The 27,339-nt window shown below is 37.7% G+C and overlaps 2 protein-coding genes across 2 annotated transcripts; one reads left to right on the forward strand and one right to left on the reverse strand.

Moving 5' to 3' along the window:
* Positions 1 to 620: 620 nt before the first annotated feature.
* LOC125111466 (olfactory receptor 52B4-like) lies at positions 621 to 1,565 on the reverse strand. The gene has a single exon (XM_047753404.1). It carries the CDS (start codon positions 1,563 to 1,565, stop codon positions 621 to 623), a length of 945 nt encoding a protein of 314 aa, XP_047609360.1.
* An 8,329-nt stretch (positions 1,566 to 9,894) lies between these two features.
* Positions 9,895 to 10,839, forward strand: LOC125111788 (olfactory receptor 52B4-like). The gene has a single exon (XM_047753861.1). The coding sequence runs from the start codon at positions 9,895 to 9,897 to the stop codon at positions 10,837 to 10,839; it is 945 nt and encodes a 314-aa protein (XP_047609817.1).
* The last annotated feature ends 16,500 nt before the right edge of the window (positions 10,840 to 27,339 follow it).

The raw sequence follows: 27,339 nt of genomic DNA on the forward strand, positions 1-27,339 counted from the left end.
TGGCTGCACTAAATGCTGGTGTCTAAACCAGGAGATTTAAAAGGCCATATGAAATCCGTTGCATTCCTACGATGCCTAAGTCAGAAAACCTTACCAGCAGGAGTGGGTGTAACTAACTGTATTCCAACCTCTCATTTTCTGTCATTTTTCGCTTTTGAGGCTACAAAACATGAAATCTGAAAAGCTAAGTTAAAAGATCTCTAGAAGGAAAAACTGAGTCTTCCACAGTTATTTTTAAGATTGAGGAGAAAAAGGTCTTCCAGGATCTTAGTTTAAATCGCTGGTTAGTTCTGTCCTAGAAATAAGAGCATAAAAGACAAAGACAGAGTGTGACTAAACTGCTGAAACCTGGTCTTATCACAGGGTAGAGTGATCAGCTGCTCACCTTATCTGAACCACAGAAGACAGAAAAACACTTGTGATAGAAGATAATATTATTTGTAGCCTCTAATAGATTTTTTATTAGCATAGTAGTCTAAAACTAAGAAATGCTTGATGTAAAAAGAAGAAAAACTTTATGATCAGTGATCAAGAAAAGAAAAGCAGACTGATGCTAAAGCTTACCTCAAGCCCAGGGAGAATTTTTAAGAAAAGCACAATGTTAATTTCCACCAGCACATTCATGTCTGCTTTGTAAAGAACGCGTGAACCACCTGGTCCCTGATCTGTTTGGTCTTGATCCCATAAATGATGGGGTTCAGCATAGGTGGGGCTAGAATATAGACATTGGCTAGCAGAACATGAACGTGGGGTGAGATGTGACGTCCAAACCGCTGAGTGAGGACCGAGAAGATGCCAGGTGCGTAGAAGAGAATGATGACACACACGTGGGAGCCACATGTGTTGAGAGCTTTGTGGCGAGCATCTCGGGAAGGGATGTGGAAGACAGCACGGAGAATCAGCACATAAGAAATAAAAATTAGCACAACATCTACGACCAGAGTTGACATTAGGACGAAAAACCCATACCAGATATTCACGCCTATGTCATCACAGGAAACACGAGCCAAGACAATGTGCTTACAAGCAGTGTTTGAAAGGATGTTACTTTTGCAGAAGGTCAGTCTCTTCAGAAGAAATATTATGGGGAATATTGTACCAAAACTTCTCAGAAAGACAGTCACTCCAGTTTTCCCTATCAGTGCATGTGTAAGGACAGTGGTGTATCTCAGAGGGTGGCATATGGCAACGTAGCGGTCAAACGCCATCACCAGCAGGGTGCCTGACTCATAGATGAAGGTGGAAGAGAGGAAAAACACCTGTGTGATGCAGCGACCCAGGGAGATCTCCCCAGCACGGAACCAGAAGATGGCCAGGGCCTGAGGCACTGTGCAGGTGGACAGGACCAGGTCGGCCCCGGCCAGCATGCACAGGAACAGGAACATGGGTTCATGCAGGCTGCGCCTCGTGAGGATGATGAAGATGAGCAGGCTGTTCCCAAGCAGGGCAGTGGCGTAGGAAATGAAGAAGGGGATGGAAATCCACAGGTGCTGGTCCTCGAGGCCGGGGATGCCCAGCAAGTAGAAGACGGTGTGGCTGACCCCAGTGCGGTTTAAGGCAGTCATGTCCACTAGGACTCCACCATCTATGTGCAGAGATAGGGGGGAAAATGCAGATTATATTCGAAGATTTTCTTTGGTATCATCAGCACTTTGGCACCTTCCTGATCCCATTCAGTTCAGAAGATGGCATGGCTGTGTTATACAGAAAGATGAAGAAGTTTATTCTCGAAATGAGATCTTAATCACAAAAACAATATAGATACTTAAGTAACCAAGAAAACTAAATTAAGTTAATATCTCAGGTGTGCAAAATAAAACTAATATAGTAAAAAAAAAAAAAAGGAGGAAGCAATTATTTCTCTATCTGTGAAGCTTTTAAAGTACATAGCTGAAGTACCTCTTGAAGATAGTATAATATTCCAACAGGAAGGAAGAATAGCAAAGAGAGTTTTTCTTATGAGAGGCACAGAATAGAGCTAAGGAGCTCAAGAAATAAAGTCTGGTTCAAAGGTAACCTTCCATGTACTAGAGGAGTTGGTTGTCTAATCCAGCTTCACTCTGAGAAGCTTCTCCAACGCCTCACGCAGGCTTTCACAGTCTTGATCCAGAGGCCTTTAGCATCCCGCTTTGTTCTGCTAAGAGAACTCTCTCTATTCAGGGAGCTTCTCACCATCTGCCTGACAAGTCTTTCCCTCAGTTTCTTTTTCTCCTGCTTTCACAGGGAGTCTAGTGTCAGAGTACCTATCTCATAGACAGGAGCATATCTGATTATCTGGCAACAGATGGTGAACTTTCTGTGGTTTGTGTGATATCCTTTGTGCATTTCAGAACCTAGCACACTGAGGCATAATGTAAGACTTCAAAACCTCTAGCAATTTAATGCAATAACAAATAACAAATGTTGCATGGGTGGGATGATTAGATCAGGGCAGGAAGTCATGAATAAGCCCCTGAATAAATACCTGGGATATTTACAGGAATCAGGATTTGGGGCCAATCCGTGGACTCAGGTCCCTCAAACCCAGTGTTCCCACACTCTCCCTCCATTACAGCATTTTCTGTTCTGGAACATTCTATAATTGTGACGCAGGCCCAGTGGTGTACTGCTAAACTGGCTCATCCAGAAAATAAGTTGGAGCTCCTGCTGTGGCGCAGCAGGTTAAGGATCTGCCTGCAGCAGCTCAGGTCACTGTGGAGGCACAGGGTTTGATCCACAGCCCAGCACAGTGGGTTAAGGATCTGGTGTTGCTGTAGCTGTGGTGCTGGTCACAGCTGTGGCTCAGATTTGATCCCTCACACGGGAACTTCCATATGCCCTGGGTGGGGCAAAAATAAATAAATAAGGATAAATAAAATAAAATGAAGTAAAGTAATATAAAAGGCCTATTATATAGTGTTTGCCAATTTCTATGATGTACATACTGCTCTGTTCTCTCCAATTGGGTCTATTTCATACCAAAGAAAGGTCCTAATATTTTCAGCCTAGGTTAGGACCCATAACAACTATTCAGGAGCAAGTTTTCCCCTGAAATTTCTCCCCACAGCCATGCAATTTCACTCACCTTCTTCATATGGAGTTCTCATGAGCTACAGCGGAATTACACACCATAGGACTTTCAGAGCGATGGGAACCAAGGGTCTGAGATATTATGCATTTGCCTGAAGCCCTCAGGGACAACTATTACCCCAGGGAGTGTATACATAGAGCCATCCTTTCAACAATGCCCTCTCTGAACTGTCCATTTGGGTCACATCATTACGGCTCTCCAACCCTGTTCATACCACCCTGTGCCCACAACATCATTCCTGGACAGGTGGGCCCATGTGGTTTTCCCAATTAATAAACATATTACTACACAAATATTCCCGTTTGCCTTTTAATGGGCATTATCAAATATTGATTCTATTTTTACTCAGCACAAGTCATTTGAAATTAACATATAAATTATTTTTAAACTGAGTATAATAAATATATTCCTTCAAAGTTTAGACAAACTTGAAATTCGATGTATGCCATATGTTTAAAGACATTTAAGCTTTAGAGATTATAATAATGATGTTTTAAATATTTACATAAGAATATTTTAATATCTTTTTTAAATCTACCTGTGTGAGCCAAGGTCAACTGTGAAAAACATTCTTTATCATCTTTTTCTTTGGCTACTAAGTTACCTATGTTCAATTTTCTTATTTGGTAAAGTTCCTCTTGATAAAATTATCTCCTCCTTTTTATAGTATGTTCATATATTTTAATTTGTATTTAGTTAATCAAAGTAAATAGTAAATATTTGTAAAGGAAAAACAGTTTACATTTATGAAGGATTTTTGTGTTTGTATAGGGTAATAAAACTGCAGAATTCTAGTCAAAATGATTTAAGAAGCTGATTCAGAAGAACTCTCCTCCCACTTAAATTAGAGAGGAGCTTGATAAAAATTATTTTGTTGTTGTTTTTGATGAGTTCTCCTTTCGTTATAAAAAAATGTCCACTCATTGATGGAAGCTGATGGTTAATGTAACCTACTAGTCAAATTGCCTAGGTCACAAGACCCAGATATCTGGTCAAACAATGGTCTGGATGCTGCTGTTAAGATATTTTTCAGATGCAATTAAAATTTTTTTAATTTATTTTTATCATTATTTCCCCCTATACACAATTAACATTACTTTGGGCAAAACGCATTACTCTCCACAATGTGGGTGAGTCTCATGGAGCCAGCTGAAGATCTTAAGAAAAAGCAGACTAAAGTCCTGGCTAGAGTGAATAGTGCTATTATGAACACACGGTGCATATACCTTTTTGAGTTTTGGAGTTCCCACTGTCACACAATGAGGTTGGGAGCACCAAGACGCAGGTTTGATCTCCAGGTAGACACACTGGGTTAAAGGATCCAGCATTGCTGCTGCAGCAGCTTAGGTCCCAACTGTCACTCAGATCTGACCTCTGGCCCAGGAACTCCATATGCTGTAGGGAGGCTAAAAAAGAAAAAGAGAGAGAGAGAGAAGAAATTCCCCCAAATATGTTTTGCTTATTCTTTCTGTGAGTTGGTAATAAATCTTTCACTACCCTCATGTCACAGAAAGATTCTCCTTGTTTTCTTCTAAAGGCTTTATGGTTTATATCTTTATGTTTAGATCTATGGTCATTCTTGAATTAATTTTTAGGAACAGTGTAATTTAAGAATAGAAATCTATTTGTTTCCATAGAGATACGCAGTTTTACTAGAACCATTTTTTAATTTGACTCTTCATTATTAATTGGATTGTTTTGTCAGAGGTATTGAAAAACCAAATGTCCCTATAATTGAGTTTCCAGTTCTTGGATCTATGTTCTATTCTATTCCATTTATTTTTTGTCTGTTTTTTATGTCAGTACCACACTACTGAAGCTTTATAGTAAATATTTACTTCTGGTAGAGTAGCTTCTGTAACATTGTTCTTCTTTTCCAAATGGCTTTAGCTATTTAAGTTCTTTTGCTTTTCGATAACAAAGTTTAGAATCAATTTATAAATCCGCTTCTAAAAATGCTGCTAGGAATATAATTGTAGTTGCATTGAATCTACAAATTCAATTCTGGATATAACTGGAATCAATAATATTGAGTCTTCCAATCCACTGACATGAAGTATCTCATCTTTTATATAGGTCTGCTTTAATTTTTCTCAGCGATGTTTTGTAGTTTTCTGTATGAAGACCCTGAACTTGTTAAACTGGTTCTTAGATATTTAATGGAGGCACTGATTCTGTAGTAAATGATATACTTCTTAATTTAATTTTCTGGTTACTTGATACTCATATAGAAGAATACAATTTATTTATGTATTTTAAACCACATTCTATGACATGGCTGAATTCAAGTATTAGTTTTGATAGTTTTCTCATATTAAAAAATAAAACTCATTACTTTGGTTTCTAGAATATGAAAACTTCATTTTAAATTTGCCAAAATTGTCTTTGGGAGTATTCCTTCTTCTTCAACCTTTTGAAAAAGTTTCAGGAGGATGGGCACCAGATCCTCTTTATATGTTTGATAGAATTCGCCTGTGAAGCCATCTGGTCCTGGACTTTCATTTGTAGGGAGTGTTTTTATGACATCTTCAATTTCATTTCTAGTGATCAGTTGGTCTGTTTCTTCTTGATTCAGATTTGGCAGGCAGTAAGATTCTAGAAAATTGTCCATTTCTTACAGACTGTCAAATTTGTTGCCATATAGTTGTTCATAGTATTCTCTTATGGTTTTTTGTATTTCTGCACAATCTGTTGTGATTTCCCCTTTTTCATTTATAATTTTGTTTATTTGAGTTCCTTCTCTCCTCTTTTTAGTGAGTCTGGCCAGGGGTTTGTCATTTTTTTTACCTTTTCAAAGAACTAGCTCTTACTTTTATTAATTTTCTCTATTGTTTTTTGAATCTATTTTATTGATTTCTTCTTTGATCTTTAGAATTTCCTTCCTTCTGCTGACTTTAGGTCTTTTGTGTTCTTCTTTTTCTAATTCGTTTAGGTGGAGGGTTAAATTGTCAATTTGGGATCTTTCTTCTTTTTTGAGGAAGGCAAAGACATTCTATGATGCCACCATCACCCTCATTCCAAAACCAGACAAAGATAACACCAAAAAAGGAAACTATCGGCCAATATCTTTGATGAATATAGATGCAAAAATTCTCAACAAAATCTTAACCAACCAAATGCAATAACATATCAAAAAAAATCATACACTGTGACCAGGTTCATCCCAGGTTCACAAGGATGGTTCAACATACGCAAACCAATCAGCATCATACACCACATTAACAAAAAAAAAGTCAAAAATCATATGATCATCTCAATAGACACAGAAAAAGCATTTGACAAAGTCCAACATCCATTCATGATCAAGACCCTCGCCAAAGTGGGTATAGAGGGAACATTCCTGAATATAATCAAAGCCATTTATGAGAAACCCACAGCAAATATAATCCTCAATGGGGAAAAACTGAAAGCCTTCTCACTCCAATCTGGAACAAGACAGGGATGCCCACTCTCACCACTGCTCTTCAACATAGTTTTGGAAGTCCTAGCCACAGCAATTAGACAAACAAAAGAAATAAAAGGCATCCATATGCAGATAACATGATACTATACATAGAAAACCCTAAGGACTCAACCCCAAAACTCCTTGAACTGATTCATAAATTCAGCAAAGTAGCAGGATATAAGATTCACATTCAGAAGTCAGTTGCATTTCTGTATACCAGCAATGAAATATTAGGAAAGGAATACAAAAATATGATACTTTTTAAAATTTCACCTCAAAAAATCAAATACCTCAGAATACACCTGACCAAGGAGGTGAAGGACTTATATGCCGAGAACTATAAAATTTTAATCAAAGAAATCAAAGAAGACATAAAGAAATGGAAAGATATTCCATGTTCCTGGATTGGGAAAATCAGTATTGTAAAAATGGCCATACCACCCAAAGCAATCTACAGATTCAGTGCAATCCCTATCAAATTACCCATGACATTTTTCACAGAAGTAGAATAAACAATCCAAACATTTATATGGAACCACAAAAGACCCAGAATCGCCAAAGCAATCCTGAGAAACAAAAACCAAGCAGGAGGCATAACTCTCCCAGACTTCAAGAAATACTACAAAGCCACAGTCATCAAAACAGTGTGGTACTGGTATCAAAACAGACAGACAGACCAATGGAACAAAAGAGAGAATCCGGAAATAAACCCTGACACCTATGGTCAATTCATCTTTGACAAGGGAGGCAAGAACATCAAATGGGAAAAAGAAAGTCTATTCAGCAAGCATTGCTGGGAAACCTGGACAGCTGCATGCAAAGCAATGAAACTAGAACACACCCTCACACCATGCACAAAAATAAACTCCAAATGGCTGGAAGACTTAAATATAAGACAGGACACCATCAAACTCCTAGAAGAGAACATAGGCAAAACACTCTCCGACATCAACATCATGAATATTTTCTCAGGTCAGTCTCCCAAAGCAATAGAAATTAGAGCAAAAATAAACCCATGGGACCTCATCAAACTGAAAAGCTTTTGAACAGCAAAGGAAACCAAAAAAAAAAAAAAGGACAACTTACAGAATGGGAGAAAATAGTTTCAAATGATGCAACCGACAACAGCTTAATCTCTAGAATATATAAACAACTTATACAACTCAACAGCAAAAAAGCCAATCAACCAATGGAAAAATGGGCAAAAGACCTGAATAGACATTTCTCCAAAGAAGATATACAGATGGCCAGCAAACACATGAAAAAATGCTCAACATCGCTGGTTATAAGAGAAATGCAAATCAAAACTACCATGAGATACCACCTCACACCAGTCAGAATGGCCATCATTAATAAATCCACAAATAACAAGTGCTGGAGGGGGTGTGGAGAAAAGGGAACCCTCCTGCACTGTTGGTGGGAATGTAAACTGGTACAGCCACGATGGAGAACAGTTTGGAGATACCTTAGAAATCTATACATAGAACTTCCATATGACCCCGCAATCCCACTCTTGGGCATCTATCCGGACAAAACTCTACTTAAAAGAGACACATGCACCCGCATGTTCATTGCAGCACTATTCGCAATAGCCAGGACATGGAAACAACCCAAATGTCCATCGACGGATGATTGGATTCGGAAGAAGTGGTATATATACACAATGGAATACTACTCAGCCATAAAAAAGAATGACATAATGCCATTTGCAGCAACATGGATGGAACTAGAGAATCTCATACTGAGTGAAATGAGTCAGAAAGACAAAGACAAATACCATATGATATCACTTATAACTGGAATCTAATATCCAGCACAAATGAACATCTCCACAGAAAAGAAAATCATGGACTTGGAGAATAAACTTGTAGCTGCCCGATGGGAGAGGGAGGGAGTGGGAGGGATCAGGATCTTGGGCTTATCAGACACAACTTAGAATAGATTTATAAGGAGATCCTGCTGAGTAGCATTGAGAACTATGTCTAGATACTCATATTGCAACAGAACAAAGAGTGGGAAAAAAAATGTATACATGTAAGAGTAACTTGATCCCCATGCTGTACAGCGGGAAAAAAAATAAATTTGCCAAAATTTAAAATAAATAAATAAATTTATCAAAATTACAAAGAAAACGTTTTAGGAATAAGTATTTTTTAAAGTGTCTCAGGAGTTCCCTTGTGGCACAATGGGTTAAGGATCTGGCACTGTCATTGCAGCAGCTTGGGTCTATGCTGTGGTGCAGGTTTGAACCCTGGCCTGGGAACTTCCACATGCCCTGAGCACAGACCAAAAAAAAAAAAAAAATTCTTCTAAGTGTCTCAGTGTCTGATAGTCAATTTATTTCTGCTGTTTAAGACAAGATTAATAGTTACTAATTCTCATTAAAATGGAAAGAGGAATGTTTAGTGTAATGATGTAAACTATTTATTGGAAATAAGATATGTGCACACCCAGTCTGGGGATGGCATTGTGGAGGAGGGGTTGGTGTTGACAGACACAGAGAAGCATAACCTGACCCACGTGTAGCCACAGAGGGGGCACACTGGGAATGCAGCTCTAAATCTGGGTTCCCTGGGGTAGCAGCTTGCCCTGGAGTCTTCAGGGAAAAACGCATAAAATTCTCTGCTTCCTGACACCCAATACCTAGAGTCCTCCTTGATGCACTTCTAGGCTATGAAGACTGCAGGTGAAGCAGGTAAGTTATTTATCACTGCAGTGTAAACTTGTGGGGGGTAGGGAAGGAGAGGGCTCCATCCAGACTAGAGGACTGAAGGACCTAAAGTAGACATTTGAAAATATTAAGACTTACTTTTGTCTAGCATTAAGGAAGCAGAAGGACATCTGATGCTCTCAATTTAAAAACTCCTAGTGCTTGACTTGGAAAGCATCCAAGCTCCTTAACTTGTAATCACAGCCAAAATACTTCTGTTTCTATCTTTTTACCTTTGCATAATAGATGTAATCACACAACCACAGGACTGAAAACTGTAAAAAATCCATTACATACTTGTATGACAACAGTCTATCCTTAAAGTCTCAAATGACTTCATCTCATTCACCACCTAATTTACCTCCATCCAATGACATCCTACAGCCAAATAGACTGAATTACTCATTTCCATTAGGTTCCTACAATAGGGTTTTTTTTTTTTTTTGGTACCATTAATATATTTCCTTAACATATTATATTGGGTAGCTATTTAAGTGTCCATCTTCTCTGTAAGATTGTTACTTCATTTTTTAAAAAAGAGATAATATCTTATTCATTTTTTCATTTTATATTGTTCCCGGCTCAATATATGGAAAAGAATCAGGTAAGTTTGGAATATTTCAACTATGTCTGTAAACAGGAAGTCAGGTCAAGGTCATATGTCTAGGTATGCTTTCCTTTAACCACACCGGGGTCAGCCACACCGTCTTCTACTTGCTGGGCATCCCCGGCCTCGAGGACCAGCACCTGTGGATTTCCATCCCCTTCTTCATTTCCTACGCCACCGCCCTGCTTGGGAACAGCCTGCTCATCTCCATCATCCTCACGAGGCGCAGCCTGCATGAACCCATGTTCCTGTTCCTGGGCATGCTGGCCGGGGCCGACCTGGTCCTGTCCACCTGCACAGTGCCTCAGGCCCTGGCCATCTTCTGGTTCCGTGCTGGGGAGATCTCCCTGGATCGCTGCATCACTCAGCTCTTCTTCATCCATTCCACCTTCATCTCTGAGTCAGGCATCCTGCTGGTGATGGCGTTTGACCGCTACGTTGCCATATGCCACCCTCTGAGATACACCACTATTCTGACACACACGCTGATTGGGAAGATTGGAGTAACTATCTTTCTGAGAAGTTATTGTACCCTTTTCCCCATCATATTTCTTTTGAAAAGACTAACTTTTTGCAGAAATAACGTTCTTCCACACACTGGTTGTGAGCACATTGGCTTGGCCAAATTTTCCTGTGATGACATTCGAGTGAACATCTGGTATGGGTTTTTTGTCCTAATGTCAACAGTGGTCTTAGATGTTGTGCTCATTTTCACTTCATATGTGCTGATTCTCCGTGCTGTCCTCCGCATCCCTTCCCAAGATGCTCGTCACAAAGCTCTCAACACATGCGGCTCCCACGTCTGTGTCATCATCCTCTTTTATGGGCCCGGGATCTTCTCAGTCCTCACTCAGCGGTTTGGGCACCACATCCCACCCCATATCCACATCTTACTAGCCAATGTCTGCATTGTGGCTCCTCCTGTGCTGAATCCCATCATTTACGGGATCAAAACCAAACAGATCCGGGACCAGGTGACCCATCTCTTGTTTCCAAAAAAGATATGACTTTGGGAATGGTAGCAAAACTACAGTTTTTCTCAACATTTCTCACTCAGAGTCTGCGTAATAAACCAGTGCACCTTTTTAATTCATTCCTAGTCCATAACTTGAGATAAGTATTTGGAAAGAGATGAATTATGGATAACTGATAGACTATTCCTTCCTGGCTGGTCGCATCCTTCATGTGATGCAGTAGTTCTCTCTCCTCTTATCTACCTTGGAACATTGTTCTACATATTCTCCTTCTGTCTACTCCACCACAGTGTTATCTTTGAGGGGCTCACCTCTGTCCGCATACACTCTGTTATTTGTTCTATCTAAAGGAAGGAAGGGGGGGGAGGGGAGGGAAGAGAAGGCTCAGAGAGAGGGAAGGAGAGAGGGAAGCAAGCAAAAGTCTCAGGCATTCCCGTTCCCCTGCAGACTTACCCCTTCCTCTGCCTCCTCCTCCTCCCCTTCCTCCTCTTCTTCCCCTTCTCCCCTCCCTCTCCCTCATCTTTCTCCCTCTCCATCACAGAAAAACACCTTGAATGACTTGTCTATATGTTCAGGATTCGGTATATTTCTCTCCTTTTTTTAAATCTCACACTGATCATTTTCCCTTTGCCACTGCATGTGTGTCACAGTGACCACACTGCTGAATCCAGGGCTCTGTATCCATTCTACATCTTACATGACACATGAGAAATATTTGACACGATCAAACATTCTCTCATTCTAGAAGCTTCTCATTCATCCCACCTTAGACACTCTATTAGAAATAAAACCTGCGTAAAATAACCCATTTTTTTCAAAATAGAGATATTCACTGCTAATATTTTGCAGAAGATTGCTGTTTCCTACTGTGCGTGGGGGGAAGTAAATAATTTTTTTAAATTGGACTACATTCCACCGACTATTCTAGAATACACCCCTCACTTAGGAAAGTAATCTAGACATATTCCCATTTCTAAAACTACACATTTCTGCAGGCATTTTTAGTGCCTTTCCATTGCATTTATGTGAAGATGTGCCATAGGGAATTTAGCCAAGCATACGTTTTTCAAAAAGCTTGTTTTTTTTAATGGCTATACCCCTGGCATATGGAAGTTCCTAGGCCATGAACTGAATCCAAGTGGCAGCTATGATCTACGCCACAGCTGCAGCGACACCAGATCCTTTAACCCCACTGTGCCAGCTGGGAATCAAATCTGCACCTTCGCAGTGACCTGAGGCACTGCAGTGGGGTTTTTTGACCCACTGCGCCCCAGTGGTAACTCCTTCATAAAGCACTTTTTAAAAAGCATTTCTCACATGCAATTATTATTTATTGACTGTTCATTTCCCAGTCAAGAGCAGGCTCACCATTCTATATATTGCCTAGGGTCCATTATGCCATCTGAAAGAGTAGGTACTAAATCAAGATGTTTAAAGTACACTTCTTTGTAAATTGTACAATTATGAAATTATCACTTTAAAATAATTATAAATAATGAAATTCATAAAGAAGTTACACTATTTGCTTCTAGTAGTGTGGTCTACCTTTTTTATTCTTGGTTTTTTATGTATTTTACATATTGGAAACATTTTTCACATAGCTTAATACAGTAATTAATTTATAACATAATTTTAGCTGGCTTTAAAATAAGTCAGTTTATGGAAGAACCATAATTTACTTAGCCATTTCATTATTATTAACATGCAGGATATTTCGAATTTTTCAGCTGCCCAAAAAAAGTAATGTTTATTAAAACATTTCCTCATTTTGCCTGTCCATTAATTTTAGCCTTGAGTCCCTAAATATTATGGGGTCAAAGTATGGACCTTTTCCTTGTTTCTTTTCTCCCTTTGCTTTTCTCTGTGTTCCTCCAAAGAGATTCAAAATCAAACAAAACATATGTTATTTTAATGTTTGGCTTCTATTTAATTTATCATTTGAATAATTTCAAAATATTTTTGGTCATTGAAGCATATTTTCACATATTTGAACTGTGCAAGTATTGCATGCCTTTCTTTTTTTCAGCTAATGTTATGTGACATGTATTTTCCTTTGGCTTTAAGAACAACATATAAGTATTAAGATTTATAAGTATAATTATGCTGTTATGTGGTCTCCTGTATTTTAGCAAACTAGTGGATTCTTCTCAAATGTTTATATCTAATAATTGACAGTATAAATAAAATTGTTATGAACATAATCATTAATAAACATTTGCTGAATATGTGTTTTTTACATGCAAAAAAAATTTAATGCACCTTTTATAAATTCTAGGATAATTCATGTTTTCCAAAATTGAATGGCATCCAATAGCGATATGTAAAATTGATTCCATTTTCAACTAAATTATATTTTTCTTTGTCTTAAAGATACAATTTAATACAGTGAAATTTACTGTGTATAGATTACATTTCTATGAGTTTCAATAAACATGTAATCAATACTGTAATGAAGATAGTAGAACAATTCCACCACTCTACCAAAAAATCCAGGTGCCCCTTCCTAGTCAGCTACTCCTACCAGCTCTAGAAGCCTTACATCTGCTTCCTGTACTTACATTTTGCCTTTTTCAAAATGTACTGCAAATGGATTCATGCAGTTTTTAATTTAGTCACTTTTTTGTATTGGTGAATTGTAAGTTTTTAATATATTCTAGATATGAGACCCTTAAGAGAAATGTACCTTGAAAGTATTTTCTTGCAGTCAAGGGGTTATCTCTTCACTTCCTTGATATGTGCTTTCAAATATAAAAGTTTTTTTTAATGATTTTTATTTTTTCCATCATAGCTGGTTTACAGTGTTCTGTCGATTTTCTACCATACAGCTAGATGACCCAGTCACACACGCACATATACATTCCTTTTTCTCATATGATTATGCTCCATCATAAGTGACTCAATACCATTTCCAGTGCTATACAGCAGGATCTCATTGCTTATCCACTCCAAATGCAATAGTCTGCATCTATTAACCCCAAACTCCCAGTCCATCCTACTCCCTCCCCTTCCCCCTTGGCAATCACAAGTCTGTTCTCCAAGTTCATAATTTTCTTTTCTGTGAAAAGGTTGATTTGTGCCATATACTAGATTCCAGATATGTGATATCTTGTCTTTCTCTTTCTGACTTACTTCTCTTAGTATGAGAGTCTCCAGTTCCATCTATGTTGCTGCCAATGGCATTATTTTGTTCTTTTTATGACTGAATAGTATTCCATTGTGTACATATACCACATTTTCTTAATATATTCATCTCTTGATGGATATTTAGGCTGTTCCCATATCTTGGCTATTGTGAATAGTGCTTCAAAGAACATACAGGTGCATGTATCTTTTTCAAGGAAAGTTTTGTCTGGATATATGCACATGAGTGGGATTGCTGGGTCGTATGGTTGTTCTATATTTAATTTTCTATGGTACCTCCGTCAAGTGTAGAAGTTTTTAATTAATTTTTTTATGGCTGCACCCATGGCACACGGAATTTCCCTGGGCCAGAGATTGAATCTGAGCCACAGCTGCAACCTACAATGCATCTGTGGCAACACTGTATCTTTCAACCACTGCACCAGGCCAGGGATCAAACCCATGCTTCCCAGCAACCTGAGCTGCTGAAGTTGGATTCTTAACCTACTGTGCTGCACAGCCCTAAAAAGCAAAAAAGAAAGGGGGGGCAAACAAATCTACATAGACATATCATTCAAGAATATATATAGCTGGTAAATACACATATAAAAAGATCTTCAATGTAATACATCACTGGAGAATGGAAAATTAAAACAAGATACCATTACACACCTATTAGAATGGAGAAAAATTCAACATATTAACAATGCTAAATGCTGTTAAGGAGATAAAGTAACAGGAATTCTCATTCATTACTGGTAAGAATACAAAATTGTGCAGCAACCTAGAAAGACAGTTTGCAGTATTTTACAAAACTAAACATACTCTTAGTATATAGTCCAGCAAAAATATTTTGGTATTTACCTACATGAGTTGAAAAATGTATATCCACAGAAAAACCTGCACAAGACTCTTAAGAACAGCTTTAGTCAAAATTGCCAAAATGTGAAAACAACCAAGATGTCCTTCAGGAGGTGAATAGAAAATAAATGGATTTTAAAAACTAAATAAAAGTATTTGGGTTGGAAAGGGAGATATAAACCTGTATTTATTAACAGATATTTAACAGATGAATTGATTGCATATACAGAAAAGGCTAAGAATCTACACAGCACTAAGAGTTAGCAAGGCCATAGGATACAAATTTAAAAAACAAAAATAAATCCTACTTTTATATTCTAGCAGCAAATAATTAAAACAAAATTAAAAATCATTTCATTTATTATAGCACCAAAAGAAAACACAATAAAGTACCTAAAATTTTGTAGAATTTAATAGCCAGGGTGGTCAAGAAAAGAGACATGGCCCTATTAGCAGGGTGGTCAATTGAACACAATGTGGTTTTGAAAGAGGAAAAACACTAAGTGTCCTGAAGAGCACTGGTGAGTGAGGACTAACCTAAGACGGGACTTCTCCGGCTGTCATGTCAAGGAGTCTCAGGGATTGCTGCCCGAATGTTTACAAAATCTACTCAATTCTAAGAGAGACCATTGGTCCTTCTCTTTAGCCCTCAACTCCACAGCTGGGCTCCCCTGGTGGGTCAAATTAAAATTCCAACAGAAGGGCTCTAATAAGGCTTTACAGAAAAAACATTTCCCTAGCCACTGCTTACAGTTCTCCAACAATAAGACCAAAGAAGATGAAAATCCCCACAAGCTAAATTGTACTCAATAATTATTATTAACTCTCAGAGTTCCACTTGTGGCGCAGCAGAAACAAAGCCAACTAGTATCCATGAGGATATGGGTTCGATCCCTGGCTTCACTCAGTGGGTCAGGGATCTGGCGTTGTCATGAGCTGTGGTGTAGTTTGCAGATGTGGCTCACATCCTGCATTGCTGTGGCTGTGGCATAGACTGGCAGTTACAGCCCTGATTTGATCGAACTGGGAACTTCCATATGCCGTGAATGCAGCCCTAAAAAAGCTATATATATATATTATTAACTCTAAACAGGATCCTGGCACTGATAAATATCCTGTAGCACAGTGAGTTGTTGAGACTTCAATATTTTTTAATGGGGCACATTTAGAGATCTCTACCCAGCAGCCAAAATAGTTCTTAAAGATTTGCCTAGATCCCCTCAAGGGACAAGCCTGTTAAACTTAAGTGAGAGAGTTGTGCTCTGTGGGGTAGGTTACTATAGACACCCTCCTGAGAGCACCCTGACAATAGCCAGCAGGATAGCAGGACACTTTACACAAGGCAATCAATTCATCAAGACTATGTGATACTCAGTAACTGTCCTATTAGCCATATATCTAAGAGAATTAAAAACATATGTTCACACAAAAATGTATACACAAATGTTCACAGCAGCATTATGCATAAGAGCCAAAAAGTAGAAACAACCCAAATGTCCATCAACTGGTAAATGCAGTAACAAAATTAAGTATAGGTGTGCAATAGAATATTACTTGGCCATAAAAAAGGAATAAAGTACTGATACATAACTACTTCATGGATGAACCTTGAAAATATCATGCTAAGTAGAAGAAATCAGTTACAAAAAAAGCACGGATTATGTTTCGATTTATATAAAGTCCAGAATAGACAAATCTATGGGGACAGAAAGTACATTAGTGGTTGCTTAGGGCTATGGTGAATGGGAGGTTGGGGAGTGATAGTGAGGTTTGAGGTGATGAAAATGTTCTAAAACTGACCATGGTGATAGCTACACATATCTGTGAATATACTTTCTAAAAAAACATTGAACTATATATGTGAAACTGATGACTTGTATACTATGTAAACTGTATCTTAGAGCTGTTTTTTTTTTAAAAAAAAACTTTAAACAATTAAATTCCTATTGATGATATATGTGCTCAAGTGTCTATAAGAAAGTGTACTGATGTCTACAATCTATTTTGAAATATTTTTTCCTTTTTAAAAATATCTTTTTTTGATAGATAATGCTCCTTTCAAAAAGAGTTATAAAATGAATGGAAATGAATATCCCTATGTGTCAAAGGAAACATTTGAAAGCCTCATGTACAGTCACAGGTAAGCTAGGGTCTGATTCTTGCTTCTGGTTGTTTTACATTCAACATAGTTTCCATTTTTATAATTCATTTTCCAAATCTTCTATAATAATCCCTTTTGTTTCTTAAGAGTTAAGCCAGGAAATGTAAATTGATATACAAGTACATCAATTCATTGGGTTGGAAGAGAGAGCAGAATAGAGCTGCAAATTTTAAGAGTTTAGAGAAGTAGTTAAGCCATAAATCTCCAAATACTTTCCCCCTGTGGAATGTCCACTCATTCTTTTTGTGAGAGCAAAGTCCACATGAAATATATTTCTAAATAAGATAAACTGATGAATAAAAGGATGGATAAAAGGAATACTAGATAATAGGTATATATAGAAAAAGTATAGTAAGATGTTGATGGCAGAATATGGGTGGTGGGTATATAGACACTCACTATAAAATTCCTTTATTTTTGCTATGTCTTTGAAAAAAATCATAAGAAAATTCTAGAGAGAAATATGTTATGTTATCCTATGAAAATGAACATTAGTATCATTGAGTTACAACACATTGAATTAAAACAAATTAATGAGTCAAAACCAATAATAAAAAAATGCAAAGCAAGCATAGAGAAGATAAAAGTCTCCTTTACACTAAAATGTGAAATAACAAATGTAGAAGCAATCATCAAGACAAGAATATACCATTTTGCAAGCATCATAATGATAGCTGGCTCTGGCAGGAATAATGAATGATTCAAAACTCTCTGAGATAAATCCATTATGGAACAGTGCATTCCAACAGCCTCAAAAAGAAAGCCATCCTTTTGGGGAGAAATACAGTAGAACCACTTTAATAGGTCAAATCGATACCTCTATAATGAGACAAAAAAGGATGACACATGCCTCCTGATATGATCCACTGAGGATAGCACAATATCAATTAGTTGTCTTCCTAGCAAAAGTCCATAGCTGCTATCAACTCATGAGGAAATGATCAGAAAAACTCAAATTGACAGATATTACACCAAAAAGGGAGGATCTGTACTCCTTGAAAATGACAATGCCACAAAAGGCAAGGAAAGCCTGAGGAGGTGTTCTGCTTTAAAGGAGAATGAAGAGGAGAGGGAAAATGGTGATTAAAGAGAACACAGCTTCCATGTCCTTCCCCAGAGCTCAAAGGCTGGACAAGTTGGACAGTTATCTACAAACAAAAACAGATCTGGGGGAGCTTTTGTAGAGTCAACTTGGGAAGTTTCAGCTATACCAAAAGAAGAGGAAAGAAAAGATAAGAAAAGGAAAAGGAAGGAAGGAAGGGGAGAGAAGAAAGAAAGGGAAAGGAGAGAGAGAAAGGAAAGGAAAAGAAAATGAAGAAAGAAGAAAAAAGTCACACAGAAGGAAATTTGTATATAAATTTATGTAAGACTAATTAAATAAAAAGAAAAAATATATATTTAAGTCCATTTGCTCAAGTGTATCATTTAAGGGCAGTGTTTCCTTATTGATTTTCTGTCTGTGCTATCTGTTCATTAATGTAAGTGGGGTGTTGAAGCTCCCTACTAATCAATGTGTTATCATCAATTTCTCCCTTTTTGTTATTATATGCTTTATGTATTTAGGTGCTCCTATGTTGGGTGCATATATATTTTTACCATTGTTATATCTTCTTTGTGGATTGAGCCCTTGATCATTATGTAATGTCCTACTTATCTCTTGTTATAGTCTTTGTTTTAAAATCTATTTTGTCTAATATAAGTATTGCTACACATATTTCTTTTAATTTTTATTTGCATGGAATATCTCTATCCACCCTTTCACTTTCAGTCTGTGTGTCTTTAGATTTGAAGTGTCTCTTGTAGGCAGCATATATATGGGCTTTTTTTTTTTTTAATCCCTTCAGCTACTCTGTCTTTTGATTGGAGCATTTAGTCCATTTACATTTAAAGTAATTATTGATAAGAATGTACATACTGCTATTTTTTCATTGTTATTGAATTGATTATCTTTTTAATCCTTTCTTCTTCTTTAGCTCTCTTGTGGTTTGTGTTTTATTGGTTTGTTTGTTTGTTTTTTGTTTTTTAGGGCTACACCCAAGGCATATGGAGGTTCCCAGGCTAGGGGTCTAATCAGAGCTACAGCTGTGCTATGCCACAGCTATAGCAATGCAGGATCCAAGCCATACCTACACCACAGCTTGCAGCAACAACAGATCCTTATCCCACTGATCAAGGCCAGGGATTGAACCCACAACCTCATGGTTCCTAGTCAGATTTGTTTCCACTGTGCCATGACGGGAACTCCCAAGTCTCAAGTGTTTTGATACTACCATTAGTGTTATGTTTGTATTCCTTCCTCTTTTCTGTGTATCTATAATAGATTTTTGGTTTGTGGTTACAATGAGATATATAATTTATACAATGAGGTATATATATATAGTTGCTAATCAAATTCAAATTCAAACACATTCCTACAATTCTGGACTTTATGCATCCCCACATTTATGGTTTTTGACATCATATTTTACATCTTTTTGTTTCATATATCCCTTAACTACTTATGTGGCTATAGATGATTTTACTCCTTTTGTCCTTTTACTTTCCTACTAGCTATATAAGTGGTTGATCTACTACCTTTACTGTGTGTTTGCGGGAAAGTAAGATTTTTTTCCATTTTATAATTTTCATATATCTAGTTGTAGTCCTTTCCTTTCCACTTAGAGAAGTCTCTTTAACATTTATGATAAAGCTGGTTTGTAGTACTGAACTCTTACCTTTTGCTTATCTATAAAACTCTTTCTCTCTCCTTCAAATCTTTTTGTTTTAGGGTTTTTTTTTTCCTTTCATCATTTTGAATACATCATGTCACACATTTTTCAGACCTGCAAAGTTTTCACTGAAAAGTCAGCTGACGGTGTGATGGGAGTCTACTTGTATGTAACTAGTTGCCTTTCTCATGCTGTTTTTAAGATTCTCTCTTCATCTTTAACTTTTGTCAGTTTAATTAAAATGTGCCTTGGGCACAAGGGGGGCAGGCATCAGAAGTAAGAAAGGCTACAATTCTATTGTCTGCAAAAAGGACACCACGCCAAAAATCTATTAAAATGAAAAGACAGAGAACTATAACTCAGATAAGGGAGAAAGAAAAAAAAAAACAGAAAAACAGCTAAGTGATCTGGAGATTATCAGCCTCCAGGTAAAAGACTTTAAATAGATGATGCTGAAGATGATGCAAGACACTGGAAATAAACTGGAGGCAAAGATGGGTAATTTACAGCAAACACTGAGCAAAGAAATACAAGATTTAAAACTTAAAGCAAGTGCAGATGCAAAATACAATAACTGAAATAAAAAATTCATTAGAAGCAACCAATAGCAGAATATAGGAGGCAGAAGAACAAATAAGCGAGGTGCAGGACATAATAGTGGAAATTTCTGATTCAGAAGAGAAAAGAGAAAAAAGATTGAAAAGAAATGAAGAGAGTCTCAGAGAACTCTAGGACAATGTTAAATGCACCAACATCCATATTTATAGGGATAACATAAGGACAAGAGAAGGAGAAAGGGACAGAAAAATTATATCAAGGAGATAGTACCTGAAAATTTCCCTAACATGGGAAAGGGACCACTCACTCAAATCCAGGAAGTGCAGCAAGAACCATATAAAATAAACCCAAGGAGCAACACCCCGAGACACATATTAATCAAACTGACCAAAATTAAAGACTGAAATATTGAAAGCAGCTAGGGGAAAGAAACAAATAACATACAAGAGAATCCTGATAAGGTTATCAGGCCTTATAACTTAACTTATCAGAAACTCTGCAGGCCAGAAGGGAGTGGCAAAATACACATAATGTGATGAAAGGAAAAAAGCTCCAACCAAGATTACTTTACCCAGCAAAACACTCATTCAGATTTGAAGGAGAAATCAAAAGCTTTGCAGATAAGCAGAAGATAAGAGAATTCAGCAACACTAAACCAGCTATACAACAAATACTAAAGGAGCTTCTCTAAGCAGAAAACAAAAGGCCACAACTAGAAACAAAAATACCACAAATGACAAGGCTCAGCTATAAAGGCACATATACAGTAAAGATAGGAAATAATCCATGAAAAATTATGCTGTCAAAATCAGAAATCACAAGAGTAGGGTACAAATATAGGACACTGGAGATTCACTTGCAATTAAAAGACAAGCAACTCACAACAATCATATATATATATTCCTATGTCAAAACTTCAGGGCAACTGCAAATCAAAAATCTACAACTGATACACAAACAAACAAGAAAAATCAACTCAAATACAACACTAAAGATAGTCATCAAACCACAAGAGGAAAGAACAAGAGAAGAAGGGAAGAAAAAAAGCAACAAAAACAAATCCAAAACCGTCAATAAAATGGCAATAAGAACATACATATCAATGATTACCTTAAATATTAATGGACTATATGCCCCAACTAAAAGACGTAGACTGGATGAAGGGATACAAAAACAAGACCCATATATATTCTGTCTTCAAGAGACCCACTTCACTTCTAGGGACACATACAAATTGAAAGTGAGCAGATGGAAAAAAATATTCCATGCAAATGGGAACCAAAAGAAAGCTGGAGTAGCAATACTCATATCAGACAAAACAGACCTTAAAATGAAGAATATTTTAAGAGACAAGGAAGGTCACTACCTAATGATCAAAGGATCAATCCAAGAAGAAGATATAACAATTTTAAATATCTATGCACCCAACATAGGTTCACCACAATATATAAGGCAACTGATAACAACCTTAAAAGGACAAATCGACAATAACACAATCATAGTGGGGGACCTTAACACCCCACTTACAGAAATGGACAGATCATACAGACAGAAAATCAATAAGGAAACACAGACCCTGAATGAAGCATTAAACCAGATGGACTTAATAGACATTTATAGGGCATTCCATCCAAATGCAACAGAATACACATTCTTCTCAAGTCCACATGGAACATTCTCTAAGATTGATCACATCCTGGGCTCAAATCCAACCTCGGTAACTTTAAGGAAATTGAAATCATATCAAGGATCTTTTCCAACCACAACTGCAAATCAACAGCAAGAAAAAAACCGCAAAAAACACAAACACGTGGAGACTCAACAACATGCTACTAAACAACCAATGGATCACTGAAGAAATCAAAGAAGAAATTAAAAAATACCTAGAAGCAAATGACAACAAAAATACGACACCCCAAAACCTATGGGATGCAGCAAAAGCCCTTTAAGAGGAAAGTTTATAGCAATACAACCCACCTCAGGAAACAAGAAAAACCTCAAATAAGCAACCTAACTCTACCTCTAAAGCAGCTCGAGAGAGAAGAACAGACAAGACCTAAAGTTAGTATAAGGAAAGAAATCATAAACATCAGAGCAGAAATCAATGAAATAGAAATGAAGAAAACCATAGAAAAGATCAATGAAACAAAAAGCTGGTTCTTTGAAAAGATCAACAAAATTGACCCTTAGCCAGACTTATCATGAAAAAAAGAAAGAGGACTCAAATCAATAAAATTAGAAATGAAAAAGGAGAAGTAACAATGGACATCGCAGAAATACAAAGGATCATAAGAGACTGCTACATACAACTATATGCCAATAAAATGGAAAACCTAGAAGAAATGGACAAATTCTTAGAAAAATACAATCTTACAAGACTAAACCAAGATGAAATAGAAAAGATGAATGGACCCATCACAAGAACTGAAATTGAAACTGTGATTTAAAAACTTCCAACAAACAAAGGTCCAGGACCAGATGGCTTCACAGGCAAATTCTATCAAACATTTAGAGAAGAGCTAACACCTATCCTTCTGAAACTCTTCCCAAAAGTTGCAGAGGAAGGGACACTCCCAAACTCATTCTATGAGACCACCATCACCCTGATACCAAAACCAGACAAAGATACCACACAAAAAAAGAAACAAAACTACAGGCCAATTTCACTGATGAACATCGATGCAAAAATCCTCAGGAAAATACTAGCAAACCAAATCCAAGAATACCTTAAAAGGATTGTACATCATGGTCAATGGGGTTTATCCCAGGGATGCAAGGATTCTTCAATATCCACAAATCCATCAGTGTGATGCACAACATTAACAAACTGAAGAATAAAATCAATGTGATCCTCTCAACAGATGCAGAAAAAGCCTTTGACAAAATCCAACACCATTTCTGATAAAAACCCTTCAGAAAGTGGGCATGGAGGGAACCTACCTCAACATGATAAAGGCCATATATGACAAACTCACAGCTAACATCATTCTCAATTGTTGAAAGCTGAAAGAATTCCCACTAAGATCAGGGACAACTACTACTATTCAACATAGTTTTGGGAGTCCTAGCCATGGCAATCAGAGAAGTAAAAGAAATAAAAGGAATCCAGATTGGAAAGGAAGATGAAAACTATCAGTGTTTGCTGGTGACATGATACTACACCTAGAGAATCCTAAAGACTCTACCAGAAAACTGTTGGAGCTCATCCATGAATTTGGCAAGGTCACAGCACACAAAATTAATACACAGAAATCGACTGCATTTACATACTAACAATGAAAGATCAGAAAGAGAAATTAGGAAAGCAATTCCATTTACCATTGCATCCAAAAGAATAAAATACCTAGGAGTAAACCTACCTAAAGAGACTAAAGACCTGCACTCTGAAAACTCTAAGACACTGATGAAAGAAATCAAAGAGGACACAAATAGATGCAAAGATATACCATGCTCTTGGATTGGAAGAATCACTGTCATCAAAATGACTATACTACCCAAGGCAATCTACAGATTCAATGCAATCCTATCAAATTACCAAGGACATTTTTCACAGAACTCAAACACAATATGCTAAAGCTTGTTTGGAAGCACAAAAGACCCAGAATTGCCAAAGACATCCTCAAGAAGAAAAATGGAGCTGGAGGAATCAGGCTCCCTGGCTTCAGACTATACTACAAAGTGACAATCATCAAAACCATATGGTACTGGCACAAAGACAGACATATAGATCACTGGAACAGGATGAAAGCCCAGAATTCAACCCATGCACCTACAGTCTATGACAAAGGAGGCAAGAATATACAATGGAGAAAAGACAGCCCCTTCAATAAGTGGTGCTGGGAAAACTGCACAGCCACATGGAAAAGAAGGAAATTAGAACACTCCCTAACACCATACACAAAAATAAACTCAAAATGGATTAAAGACCTAGATATAAGACCAGATACTATACAACTCTTAAAGGAAAACATAGGCCAAACACTCTCTGACTTAAAGGAGAGAAACATATTCTCAGATCCACCTCTTAGAGTGATGACAGTAAAATAAAAAATAAACAAATGGGACCTAATTAAACTAAAAAGTTTCTGCACAGCAAAGGAAACCCTAAACAAAACAAAAAGACAACCCACTAGAATGGGAGAAAATCTTTGCAAATGAATCAACTGACAAGGGAGTATCTCCAAAATTTATAAACATCTTCTGTAGCTCAATACCAGAAAAAACGAACAACCCCATCAAAAAATGGGCAGAAGATCTAAACAGACAGTTCTCCAAAGAAGACATACAGATGGCCAAAAAAAACATGAAAAGATGTTCAGCATCACTAATTATTAGGGAAATGCAAGTCAAACCCATTATGAGGTGCCACCTTACACAGGTCAGAATGGCCATCATCAAAAAGTCTACAAACAATAAGTGCTGGAGAAAAAGTGACCCTATTACCCTGTTGGTGGGATTGTAAATTGGTGCAACCAATGTGGAAAACAGTATGGAGGTTCCTCAGAAAACTAAAAACAGAACTACCATTTGATCTAGCAATCCCACTCCTGGACATCTATCTATCCAGAGAAAACCATAACTCTAAAAGACACATGTACTCCAATCTTCACTGCAGCACTATATACAATAGCAAAGACATGGAAACAACCTAAATGTCCATCGACAGAGGAGTGGATAAAGAAGATGTGGTATATATACACAATGGAATATTACTCAGCCATTAAAAGGAAAGAAATCATGGCATTTTTAGCAACATGGATGGACCTAGAAATTATCATGCTAAGTGAAGTCAGTCAGACATCAACATCAAATGCTCTCACTTACATGTGGAATCTAAAAAAAGGACACAACAAACTTCTTTGCAGAACAGATACTGATGCACAGACTTTGAAAAACTTATGGTTTCCAAATGAGACAGGTTGGGGTGTGGGGGGATGCACTGAGGGTTTGGGATGGAAATGGTATAAAATTTGGTTGTGATGATTGTTGTACAACTATAAATGTAATAAAATTCATTGAGTAATTAAAAATAAATTAATAAATAATCAAAACAAAAATGTGCCTTGGTGTGGCCCTCAGCTTCATTTTGTTTGGAATTCTGTAACTCATGGACCTGGACATTTGTTTCCTTCCTAGGTTTAGAGACGTTTTCAGCTATTATTTCTTCAAAGACGTTCTCTTCTCCCTTCTCTCTCTCTCTCTTCTCCTTCTGGGACTCCTATAATGCAAATGCTAGTGCACTTGATGTTATCTTAAAGGTCACTTAAATCATTCTCATTTTATTTAATTCTTTTTTCCTTTTTCTCTTCATCTTAGGTGATTTCCACTGCACTTTCTGTTCACTGATTCATTCCTCTGTGTCCTCCAATCTACTGTTTATTCCTTCTTGTGCCTGTTTTATTTCAGTTATTATCTTCTTCATCTCTGTTTGCTTCTTCTTTGTATTTTCTCTTTGTTGAATCTCCCACTGTGCTCATTCATTCTTCTCCCAGGCATGTCGAGCATCTTTTAGATCATGACCTTGAACTCTTTGGGTAGATTGTTTTTAATCTCCACTCTGCTTAGTTCTTCTGGAGTTTTGTCCTGTTCCTCTGCTTGGAACACACTCTTCCATCTCCTTATTTTGCCTAATTCTTTGTGTTTATTTCTATGTATTAGGTAGGTCACTTATGTTTCCTGATCTTGGAGAAGTGTTATTATATAGAAGACTCCTAGTGGACCCATAAGAACACTCCCCTCTGGTCACCAGGACTATATGCTCTATGGGCACCCCTTATGTGAACTGCATGGGCCCAAATACTGTGGGCATGTTGTTAGGCAGGTCTGTCCCCCAGAGTGGTTGGCCACCAGGCCCTACCTCATTGGATGGTTGACAGCCCACCTGTAGATGGAACGATGTTGTACTGCAGCTGCAGAACCTAGGGGGTGTCCTGGGGTCTGCTCACCCGTGGGCAGGTCTAGCTCCCATGGTAGTTGGCTCCAGGGACTGGCTGTGGGGGAGCTGCAACTGGCGCTATCCAAACTGGTACAGTGGGCTGGGTCCCAAGGTGGCTTGCTGTGGGGACCAGGGAGATTCAAGGCTAATAGCAGCCCACAGATGGGCAGGTAAGCCCCCAATGCTAATAAGATACAGTGAGGACTCCACCATGGTGTGTGCCAGCACCAGTGTCATGACAGAATGGGCTCCCCAAAATGACTGTCATGAGCATCTGTGTCCCCAGGAAAAATCTCAGTTGCCTCTTGCCTTTCCAGGAGACTCTCTAAGATCAGCAAGTAATGCTGACTCAGGCTGATTTCAAATTACTGCCTTTTTTATGTTGGGATTTGTTAGATTTTACACACATCCCTCAAGAGAAAAATCTGTTTCCTAAAACCTTCAGTCTCTCCTATATGTGATCTGCACTGTCCCTCAAAGCCAGACTTTCTGGGGACTCATCTTCCCAGTGCAGGAGGAGCCCAATGTAAGGCTCAAACCTCTTACTCCTTGGGAGAACCTTTGCAATTGTTATTATCCTCCCATTTTCAAGGCACCTGCCTGGTGGTGTGGTCTTGACTATATTGCATCTCTGCCACTTCCACTGATCTTTACATTTGTATAGCTTTGTTGTAAAAAATATTTTCTACTTGTCTTGAGGTCTTTCTCATCAATAGTTTCTCTACAAAGAGTTGTAATTTTGCTGTGCCCATGGAGTAGGTGAGCTCAGGGTCTTCCTACTCCACCATCTTGGCCATGAAATATAGTATAAATTTAAGTCTGTCTCAGTTACAATGTAACTCTTTTGTGTAATGTGTTTGTGAAATAATTATTTTGGCGTTCCCTTCGTGGCTCAGTGGTTAAGTAACCCGACTAAGATCCATGAGGATGTGGGTTTGATCCCTGGCCTTGCTCAGTGGGTCCAGCACTGCCATGAGCTGTGGTATAGGTGGCAGACTCAGCCCAAATCCCACATTGCTGTGGCTTTGGCATAGGCTGGCAGATACAGCTCTGATTCAAACCCTAGCCTGGGAACTTCTACATGCCACGGGTGCAGCCCTAAAAAGCAAAAAAAAAAAAAAATTAAAAAAAATAATTATGCTGATTTTAGGTGTACTGATTGAAAACAAGATTGATATTTATTAATTGCC

This window comes from Phacochoerus africanus, chromosome 11 (genome assembly GCF_016906955.1).
Source record: "Phacochoerus africanus isolate WHEZ1 chromosome 11, ROS_Pafr_v1, whole genome shotgun sequence".
Lineage (NCBI taxonomy): Eukaryota > Metazoa > Chordata > Mammalia > Artiodactyla > Suidae > Phacochoerus > Phacochoerus africanus.